Below are 11,404 nucleotides of genomic sequence, written 5' to 3'. Positions count from 1 at the left end.
CCGCCGCCGCGCCGCGGTCATGGGTGATATTTGAATTAAGTGAAATCACTGAATATACCTTTAACAGACCGACAGGCATTAGATCGACACCCTAACCTCACAGGGAAGCCACAGGTTAGTTTTAACCTGGTGTGATAACAAGCATCACACTGCTAACCCAAACACATCTTTCTGTTTTTACTAACTACCTCATCACCTAAAAGTGGAGTATGAATAGGCCTTTAGTGTAAAGGTTTGCTTGCTGTAACATCTCTCCTGCCTTGCTTTAAGTTACTATATATAGGCATATAAAGATATAATTCAACCTCGACATAAATGTGTCCAATAACATTAACCCATCAAGACCTGACCATGACTTCTATTTTCTAAAATTGCACATCTACAAGCTTGTGATCTTATGTAATAGATCTGCCCTTTAAAAAAAAAAAAATCTAAAATGACACTGCTTTCCCGGTTTTAATGGGTTAATCCTTCTCAGCTTTGGACACCATGGGCTGTATTTTGCGTGTCTTAAGTACCAGGTCTTATTACTTAACTTTGGACACTCAGAATAGTCAAATGGCATTGATCACGCCTCCAGGTCTTAAGTTAAGTAATAAGACCTGGTACTTAAGACACGCAAAATACAGCCCCATGTCTTTAAATGACTGCTGAGACAGCCCATAATGTTGGGTTAAATATCTTTTGCGTGTATGTGTATATATATATATAAAAAAAATAAACATTTTGAACCTCAAAATATAGTACTAGTATAGTCATTGAGAGGTGTGTGTGTGTGTGTGTGGGGGGGGGGGGGGCTTCTTTATGAAATATCTGGGGTCAGAATCCTTTACCCTGTAACCATTATCATTTCAATGAGACAACCGGGTCCAGTTTTAAGGAAATAAAACACTTTATATATATATATATATATATCAATTTGTCTTCCCTCTTGTTCACCAACAAGTTCATTAAAATTTAACACAACAGAATAGTGGAAAAGCTACTTGAAGACTGGCACTAGATATACTGAAACCGAAGCCCAGCGCTGGGGCTTGGTTGTTTTCTGAATCGACCATTACTGCAAGGGTTCCCAAACCTTTCAGGCCGTGACCCCTGACCCCGACCCACCCACCCACCCCGATAAGCACTTAAATATCGTGAAAATAGCCGAGGCGCTGTGAGCTTGTAGATCGTCTTGTTATCCCGTTTTCCCCTCTTTCTTTGACAATAACATTTGACAGAAACCTATACCCTGTGTACGCTTACACTGTATGTTGGTTTGTTTCACTGTTGAGCGAGAACACAATGTTGCACATTACGCATTCTGACCTGAGATCAGATTCATACGAGGTTTCCACTGGACACACACTGGTCTGATGAACCCATTCTGACCTGAGATCAGATTCTAAAAATGTCAGTCGTTCTTCGATTTTTCAAAAATAGCAGACCTAAAGCATGACACGATGCTAACACCAAAATGGGTCCCCGTTCAGAATGGGTTAATGTGCAACAGCCAACATTGTGCAAAAAATATTTGGGGGTCCCCGACCCCCAGTTTGGGAACCGCTGCATTAGTGTGTAAAGCTAAGTTGTTTTTCTGTTATCTCCACCAAGCATTATTATTTCTCCAACATTGATTTAGGCATCGGTGGCATCGGTGTCCTTAAAAATATAAACCTCATTTTTTATCACCCCCCCCCCCCCCCCCCCCCGTCAGTACAATTTGGTCATGCAGAAAAAGGACGGTGCCGATTAAGCACCCCATATTTCAGACAATGGAACCTCAAAAGCATAACATTGACACAATAGATAATTTATATACTCTAGTTATCAGACAGCATACGATTACAGATCGGGGTAATACTGTGCAATTAAAATTGTTACATTTGAGCTGTACAAAAAGTAATATCCTCAAGTCACTGAGACAAAATTCACAAATCTTCAAAACGACCGCGTACGGCGGTACAACGCCACATCTCAGAAATATATTTGAAATAAAAACGGCAAAAATATATACATCTTCTTTTCAGGCCCTGCAATTTCCGATTCCCTTTTTGTGCACTTCAATGTTATACATTCCGCCGATGGTGTCTTGATTTGTCGACTACAGTACAGTACGTGACGTTTTGATTCTTACACACGCAAAACAAGAAACGACGGCAAACGGCAATCACGGGGCGACACGTCCGTTGTAAACCCCCCCCCGACGCCTCTCACGGTAACGAGCTACCTTTTCAAAGTGCAAAGAGAGCAGGTTGGTTGAGTGTCTGTGTGAGTCAATTGTCTTCCTGTGAGTACCAGAGGAGAGTCAAAGAGTTCACGATTCTTTATAAGATCAGATATGTGTGTGTGTTGTTTAGAAAGAGACGGCGAGCGAGAGGCAGGGAAGGCAGGAAGGAGATAAGTCGAGGGATTACATGCAGAGAAAAGGGGGGTGTGCCTACAGTATGTTTCCACTTTCCCGGGTCCTATGTGGGAACAAAACAAAAAAAATAAAGTGTCCCACATTCCCCCGGTCAAACCATGCCCCACATCGCAGTGATTTCACATGGTTTTGTCAACGAGGCAGGGCATGCACGCTGACATTAAATAAAAGGCCTCGGCGCTTGTAGGGAGCACTCGAATGACCCGCCGACGAGTCAACAAGTGCATTGTCCCAAGTTGGCGAGCCATGGTGCAGCGAATAGGTCAGTGTCTCTCAAACTTTCTTTTCATTTCAAAGAGTTACAGACCATGTAAGGGTCCATTTGGAGTGTGGATCCCTTGATCACACTTTGAAAACCACTGGAAATAGGTCATTTCACATACCGTTGTACTTGACAATGATATGATCATATGCCCATTAGGCTAGCAGACTGGCAGCAACACTATAGGATGGTTAATGTGTGTTAACAGAACATTGAGCTGGGACCATGGGAGGACCCTAGTGGGACAACTGGGAACACATAGGTAGGTTCTAGGGTCGCTGCGCTCCGGCAGGAGAGAGCTTTGTATGCAAGCTTGCCAGGTCCCCGGAGTCTGGTTCTCTCTTTTAAACGATTATACAAAAGTGCAGGCACTGTTTAGAAACACGAGAACGTCTCTCTCTCTCTCTCTCTCCGTCGTCCACGTCTTCAAGTGAGCTCGGCGTCGGCCCTCAGGACGTCGCTGAGAGCCTTCTGGACGTTGGCGGGCTGCAGGGCGCCGACCTCGGCCAGGCCGCCGGGCCCCATCTGGGCGCGGAGGGCGCGGCACAGGTCGGCCGTGGCCCCGCGCACGCTGCCGGCGCGCCCGTGCGCGGTGCCGCTGTGGCCCGAGGTGCCCAGGAGGTGCCACAGCAGGGGCAGCACTTTCTGCACCACCATCTGGGGCTTGCGAGGGTAGAGCTCCGTCACCAGATCTGGACGGGGAGAGGGAGAGAGAGAGAGAGAGAGAGAAGGCAGAGTCACAACATTATGCCAAACCACTGTTGATTGATTTGACAGCAGGTTTAAATTTAGTTTAGTCATAGTTTTGGTCTAGCTTTTGTCAACCAAATATCGTCAACTAAATCTACAGTTGATTTTGTCTTCCTAAATGTATGTTGGCAGGCGTTGATGGTTAATGCCTGGTTTTACAGCTTGTATGTCTGCTATTTTCAGAGCGCAACACTCGTCTTTTAGTTCTATACTGGATCTCTTCTCCACGAGTCCCTCCCTAACATTTTCGTAATTTTTTTTTATTTGTTGACGAAATTGTCTATTATATTCAGTCAACATATTCATAGCTTAGTTTCAGTGAAAAAAAAGGTTGTCTTGGTTTTATAGTGGGTGAAACACCGGGAAAAGAGAGACTCTGCCAAACAGCTCACAGACAATCAGTGAGAGTAGACACTCCTACAGGGGAGTGTGATTGTCTCACACCTGTGAACACACAGAAGGTGTGAGGAGCATCTCGTTATCTAGTGTCATGGTGGTATCATTCTCTGTAAGACTCTCGTGAGAACAGGTCCACATGGGACAGACACGACAATGCTTGAATACATTCGTTATGAGATCGAGCAGTATACGCTCTCATGAACCGCCAATAGTTTCCACAGTGGAAATGTGGAGGTGGACGAGTGGGTTTCATTCTGTGATTCGTTACCTGCCACCTTGTGAACCAGGTCCACCTTAGCCTTGCCACTGAGGAACTGGGACTTGGTGCAGAAGGGCTGCAGCAGCAGGATGTTATCTGGAGTGGAAACACAGCGGAAGACCCATCGTCATCGTCACAAAGCTCACTTTCCGCCTGACGATAAGTCAGTCGTTGCTGCATATTAAAGTAGTGAACATAGCAGATCTACACGCTTGCATCGCAACGCGTTGCGAGCTGGTAGATCTGCTATTTTCACTGCTTTTGTGCGGCACTCTTGTAGGATGACGTAGGGCAGTGGTTTTCAACCACCTTGAGGTGGTTCCAGGTGGTCCCCAGCTAAATGGAGGAGAGTCGGTAACCAAATGGACCTTTTTTCTTTAACCCATTCTGACCTGAGATCATATTCTAAAAATGTCTTCTACATTCTGACAGTTTTCTTTAAAATCTATGTTTCTGTGTCAGTCGTTCTTCGATTCTTCAAAAATAGCAGACCTACAAGCTCGTAGCGCGCCACTCGGTGGCGCGCTATGAGCTTGTAGATCTGCTATTTTTCAATAGCTTAAAGCATAACATAGTGCTAACACCAAAAGGGGTTCCTGCACAAAAAGGGTTAACTCTTGAGTGAATTTAAGGGTCCATTTGGTTTCATTTTACTCTCAAGAGTTAAAGATAAGTAAAATTATTGTTAAGCCTCTGCATTGGTTAATCTTCAAGAAGTCCGCACAGTTAGAAAATGTAGAAGAAGCGTTATTTTGATCAACGTTTGCCTGCAATCTCGCCCATCAATACAGCATGGAATTGCTTTGGAGAGGCTAAATCTCGTCAAAATGGTGGTCTGTCCGTGGCTCAAATGGCCAATAAACAATGGACCTTGATGTGCAAAAGGGGCTGAAAAAGCACTGACATACAGGGCATAGATGTATGAGCAAAAAACAAAAGGTTGAAACATGCGAGACGGGGAGGTTTCTGTACTGTATAATGTGAGCTGGCATTATACCGAGGTGGAGGAGAAGTGGGGAGGTTTCTGTACTGTATAATGTGAGCTGGCATTATACCGAGGTGGAGGAGAAGTGGGGAGGTTTCTGTACTGTATAATGTGAGCTGGCATTATACCGAGGTGGAGGAGAAGTGGGGAGGTTTCTGTACTGTATAATGTGAGCTGGCATTATACCGAGGTGGAGGAGAAGTGCGTCGAGCGCCCCGTTGGCCGCGGCGCAGATGGCGACGCTCTTGGAGTTGAGGTGATTGTCCACGATGGCCGGGACCAGGATGTTGACCACGGGCGACAGGTTGTCTTTCATCAGGACGATGATCTTCTGCAGGGACCTGAGGGCGTGCAGGTTGACCTTACTGTTGGACTCCAGCAGTCTGGCTTTGAAGGCATCGAACACCTTGACGGAGCACAGGGGGAGAGAGAGGGAGAGAGCACATAAACACAGGTAAGGACGGAGGTGCAGTCTGCTCTTTTTGACGTGTTTTAACCCATTCTGACCTGAGATCAGATTAAAAAAATGTCAGAGCACATAAACACAGGTAAGGACGGAGGTGCAGTCTGCTCTTTTTGACGTGTTTTAACCCATTCTGACCTGAGATCAGATTCATACGAGGTTTCCACGGGACACACACTGGGCTGATGAACCCATTCTGACCTGAGATCAGATTAAAAAAATGTCAGAGCACATAAACACAGGTAAGGACGGAGGTGCAGTCTGCTCTTTTTGACGTGTTTTTAACCCATTCTGACCTGAGATCAGATTCATACGAGGTTTCCACGGGACACACACTGGTCTGATTAACCCATTCTGACCTGAGATCAGATAAAAAAAATGTCAGTCGTTCTTCGATTTTTCAAAAATAGCAGACCTACAAGCTCGTAGCGCGCCACTCGGTGGCGCGCTATGAGCTTGTAGGTCTGCTATTTTTCAATAGCTAAAGCATATCATGATGCTAACACCAAAATGGGTTCCCGTTCAGAATGGATTACGTTATGCTTTAGCTATCGGGGGGGGGGGGGGGGAATAGCAGATCTACAAGCTCATAGCGCGGCACTCACAATCAAAATGCAGGCGGAAATCTTTGAATATATATATTCTTTCAGAGCGAATGTATTTAACTCAAATATTTGCTTCTGGGGGGTCCCTGGAACAACATATTTTGAGAGGGGGGTCCGCGGCCAAATACATATCATTCTGGGGCTCCTCGACATGACATAGTTTGAGAACCACTGATATAGAAACATAGTATTTTTATTTTAAGAAAGCCGTCATGATTTAGAAGACATTTGTAGAATCGACCTCGGGTCTAAATGGGTTAATTAACCACATTAAAGGTTTTAATGACACAGGGACTTTCTAGCTGGGAAACCTGAACTGGTCTTCCTCCCAGAGGACGCATATGATAGAACATTGGGCTGGTTCAGTGACTATTCTATTGGCTTGCCATCATGTCCGACATCACTGCCGCTAGAGGGCGCTATCGCCCTGGGTCACAATTTTCTCTTGAAAACCCCATAGGCCAGGGGTTCTCAACCAGTGGTCCTTGAGATGGTTCCAGGTGGTCCCCAGCCTCGAGTTGATCAAAAATAACAATTCTATGATTGTGCAGACATCTTGTCAATTAAATAATGCAAATGTTTAACAATAATCTAACGACGCTCTCAAGAGTTAAAGATCTACAAGGGTCCATTTGGTTACGAACTCTCCCATCACTCACGGGGACCACCTGGAACGCCCTCAAGGACCACGGGCGGTCCCCGCATCACTGGTTGAAAAGCATTGCTTTTGGTGTTTTAAGCATTATGTTATACTTTAGCTATTGAAAAATAGCAGATCTACAAGCTTATAGCGCGGCACCGAGTGCCGCGCTACAAGCTTGTAGATCTGCTATTTTTGGAAAATCGTGAAAATGTGGCGCAAATCTTTGAATACATATTCTTTCAGAGCGCACATTTTTAACTCAAATCTTTGCTTCTGGGGGCTGCCTGGAACAACATATTTTCAGATGGGGGTCGGCGGCCAATTACATATTACATATTTTGGGCGTCCTCGAACATGAAAATGTTTGAGAACCACTGACACAGAAACATGGATTTTTCAGAAAGCTGTTAATAGAAGGCATTTGTGGAGTCGTCCTCAGGTCTAGTGGTAACCCATAGCAGTAGACTCAGGTCTAGTGGTAACCCATAGCAGTAGACTCAGGTCTAGTGGTAACCCATAGCAGTAGACTCAGGTCTAGTGGTAACCCATAGCAGTAGACTCAGGTCTAGTGGTAACCCATAGTAATAGACTCAGGTCTAGTGGTAACCCATAGTAGTAGACTCAGGTCTAGTGGTAACCCATAGTAGTAGACTCAGGTCTAGTGGTAACCCATAGTAATAGACTCAGGTCTAGTGGTAACCCATAGCAGTAGACTCAGGTCTAGTGGTAACCCATAGCAGTAGACTCAGGTCTAGTGGTAACCCATAGCAGTAGACTCAGGTCTAGTGGTAACCCATAGCAGTAGACTCAGGTCTAGTGGTAACCCATAGCAGTAGACTCAGGTCTAGTGGTAACCCATAGCAGTAGACTCAGGTCTAGTGGTAACCCATAGCAGTAGACTCAGGTCTAGTGGTAACCCATAGTAGTAGACTCAGGTCTAGTGGTAACCCATAGTAGTAGACTCAGGTCTAGTGGTAACCCATAGTAATAGACTCAGGTCTAGTGGTAACCCATAGTAATAGACTCAGGTCTAGTGGTAACCCATAGCAGTAGACTCAGGTCTAGTGGTAACCCATAGCAGTAGACTCAGGTCTAGTGGTAACCCATAGCAGTAGACTCAGGTCTAGTGGTAACCCATAGCAGTAGACTCAGGTCTAGTGGTAACCCATAGCAGTAGACTCAGGTCTAGTGGTAACCCATAGCAGTAGACTCAGGTCTAGTGGTAACCCATAGCAGTAGACTCAGGTCTAGTGGTAACCCATAGTAGTAGACTCAGGTCTAGTGGTAACCCATAGTAGTAGACTCAGGTCTAGTGGTAACCCATAGTAGTAGACTCAGGTCTAGTGGTAACCCATAGCAGTAGACTCAGGTCTAGTGGTAACCCATAGCAGTAGACTCAGGTCTAGTGGTAACCCATAGTAATAGACTCAGGTCTAGTGGTAACCCATAGCAGTAGACTCAGGTCTAGTGGTAACCCATAGTAGTAGACTCAGGTCTAGTGGTAACCCATAGTAGTAGACTCAGGTCTAGTGGTAACCCATAGTAGTAGACTCAGGTCTAGTGGTAACCCATAGCAGTAGACTCAGGTCTAGTGGTAACCCATAGCAGTAGACTCAGGTCTAGTGGTAACCCATAGCAGTAGACTCAGGTCTAGTGGTAACCCATAGTAATAGACTCAGGTCTAGTGGTAACCCATAGTAGTAGACTCAGGTCTAGTGGTAACCCATAGCAGTAGACTCAGGTCTAGTGGTAACCCATAGTAGTAGACTCAGGTCTAGTGGTAACCCATAGCAGTAGACTCAGGTCTAGTGGTAACCCATAGCAGTAGACTCAGGTCTAGTGGTAACCCATAGTAGTAGACTCAGGTCTAGTGGTAACCCATAGCAGTAGACTCAGGTCTAGTGGTAACCCATAGTAGTAGACTCAGGTCTAGTGGTAACCCATAGCAGTAGACTCAGGTCTAGTGGTAACCCATAGCAGTAGACTCAGGTCTAGTGGTAACCCATAGCAGTAGACTCAGGTCTAGTGGTAACCCATAGTAATAGACTCAGGTCTAGTGGTAACCCATAGCAGTAGACTCAGGTCTAGTGGTAACCCATAGTAGTAGACTCAGGTCTAGTGGTAACCCATAGTAGTAGACTCAGGTCTAGTGGTAACCCATAGTAGTAGACTCAGGTCTAGTGGTAACCCATAGCAGTAGACTCAGGTCTAGTGGTAACCCATAGCAGTAGACTCAGGTCTAGTGGTAACCCATAGCAGTAGACTCAGGTCTAGTGGTAACCCATAGTAATAGACTCAGGTCTAGTGGTAACCCATAGTAGTAGACTCAGGTCTAGTGGTAACCCATAGCAGTAGACTCAGGTCTAGTGGTAACCCATAGTAGTAGACTCAGGTCTAGTGGTAACCCATAGCAGTAGACTCAGGTCTAGTGGTAACCCATAGCAGTAGACTCAGGTCTAGTGGTAACCCATAGTAGTAGACTCAGGTCTAGTGGTAACCCATAGTAGTAGACTCAGGTCTAGTGGTAACCCATAGTAGTAGACTCAGGTCTAGTGGTAACCCATAGTAGTAGACTCAGGTCTAGTGGTAACCCATAGCAGTAGACTCAGGTCTAGTGGTAACCCATAGTAATAGACTCAGGTCTAGTGGTAACCCATAGTAGTAGACTCAGGTCTAGTGGTAACCCATAGTAGTAGACTCAGGTCTAGTGGTAACCCATAGTAATAGACTCAGGTCTAGTGGTAACCCATAGCAGTAGACTCAGGTCTAGTGGTAACCCATAGTAATAGACTCAGGTCTAGTGGTAACCCATAGTAGTAGACTCAGGTCTAGTGGTAACCCATAGTAGTAGACTCAGGTCTAGTGGTAACCCATAGCAGTAGACTCAGGTCTAGTGGTAACCCATAGTAATAGACTCAGGTCTAGTGGTAACCCATAGTAGTAGACTCAGGTCTAGTGGTAACCCATAGCAGTAGACTCAGGTCTAGTGGTAACCCATAGTAATAGACTCAGGTCTAGTGGTAACCCATAGTAATAGACTCAGGTCTAGTGGTAACCCATAGCAGTAGACTCAGGTCTAGTGGTAACCCATAGTAGTAGACTCAGGTCTAGTGGTAACCCATAGTAGTAGACTCAGGTCTAGTGGTAACCCATAGCAGTAGACTCAGGTCTAGTGGTAACCCATAGTAATAGACTCAGGTCTAGTGGTAACCCATAGTAGTAGACTCAGGTCTAGTGGTAACCCATAGCAGTAGACTCAGGTCTAGTGGTAACCCATAGTAATAGACTCAGGTCTAGTGGTAACCCATAGCAGTAGACTCAGGTCTAGTGGTAACCCATAGTAATAGACTCAGGTCTAGTGGTAACCCATAGTAATAGACTCAGGTCTAGTGGTAACCCATAGTAATAGACTCAGGTCTAGTGGTAACCCATAGTAATAGACTCAGGTCTAGTGGTAACCCATAGCAGTAGACTCAGGTCTAGTGGTAACCCATAGTAATAGACTCAGGTCTAGTGGTAACCCATAGTAATAGACTCAGGTCTAGTGGTAACCCATAGTAGTAGACTCAGGTCTAGTGGTAACCCATAGTAATAGACTCAGGTCTAGTGGTAACCCATAGTAATAGACTCAGGTCTAGTGGTAACCCATAGTAGTAGACTCAGGTCTAGTGGTAACCCATAGTAATAGACTCAGGTCTAGTGGTAACCCATAGTAGTAGACTCAGGTCTAGTGGTAACCCATAGTAGTAGACTCAGGTCTAGTGGTAACCCATAGCAGTAGACTCAGGTCTAGTGGTAACCCATAGCAGTAGACTCAGGTCTAGTGGTAACCCATAGCAGTAGACTCAGGTCTAGTGGTAACCCATAGCAGTAGACTCAGGTCTAGTGGTAACCCATAGTAATAGACTCAGGTCTAGTGGTAACCCATAGCAGTAGACTCAGGTCTAGTGGTAACCCATAGTAGTAGCGGTGAAACGTCGTTAACTCACCGGGAACATGCTGTTGATGACCATGTTGGCGTTGTGCTGGCAGTCCGCCACCAGCTGGTCGATGCCTCTCATTCGCTCCCGGAAGTCCTTGGAGGCCAGCAGACCCGAGATCTGCTTGATGTACTCCGTCTTGTCCGAGATGTTGTGATGCGCGGCTCTGCAGCTGTACTGCCGCCCGGGCTCCCTGCAACAGGGCCGTGTGCACGGAGAGTGTCACGAGAAGCAGGGGCTGGAATCCCGCTAAGGGGGCACTTTTTGACAAGAATATCAGATCTACAAGCTCACAACGCGCCGCGCTGCGACACGTCGAGAGCTTGTACATCGGCAATTCTCGGGGCGCGACCCAGCGCTCTGTGTAGCGAGTGGAGATGCGGTGTAACGACATGGATTTCTAAACACGTTTTGTTCAGCGCCAAATACTGTTCACCGGGTTTTAATGATGGAGGCCGTATTGTAAAAGCAGTGAAATGGGTTTTAATGATGGAGGCCGTATTGTAAAAGCAGTGAAATGGGTTTTAATGATGGAGGCCGTATTGTAAAAGCAGTGAAATGGGTTTTAATGATGGAGGCCGTATTGTAAAAGCAGTGAAATGGGTTTTAATGATGGAGGACGTATTGTAAAAGCAGTGAAATGGGTTTTAA

At 45.7% G+C, this 11,404-nt stretch overlaps 1 protein-coding gene across 1 annotated transcript in view; it reads right to left on the bottom strand.

The window, feature by feature from the left end:
* Positions 1–1,682: 1,682 nt before the first annotated feature.
* togaram1 (TOG array regulator of axonemal microtubules 1) overlaps positions 1,683–11,404 on the bottom strand; it is a 40,580-nt gene continuing 30,858 nt past the window's right edge. Inside the window, exons 19-22 of the mRNA XM_083791723.1 lie at positions 10,763–10,946; positions 5,249–5,468; positions 4,087–4,173; positions 1,683–3,361 (exon numbers count right to left, since the gene is read on the bottom strand). Of these exons, the coding sequence (XP_083647849.1) occupies positions 3,096–3,361; positions 4,087–4,173; positions 5,249–5,468; positions 10,763–10,946 (757 nt within the window). The 3' untranslated portion in view covers positions 1,683–3,095. The remainder of the gene's footprint in view (positions 3,362–4,086; positions 4,174–5,248; positions 5,469–10,762; positions 10,947–11,404) is intronic.

The sequence above is a fragment of the Protomyctophum parallelum genome (assembly GCF_964188405.1).
Source record: "Protomyctophum parallelum genome assembly, chromosome: 20".
Taxonomy (NCBI): domain Eukaryota; kingdom Metazoa; phylum Chordata; class Actinopteri; order Myctophiformes; family Myctophidae; genus Protomyctophum; species Protomyctophum parallelum.
The sequence above is the reverse complement of the archived record's forward strand: the minus strand, read 5'-3'. Positions and strand labels throughout refer to the sequence as shown.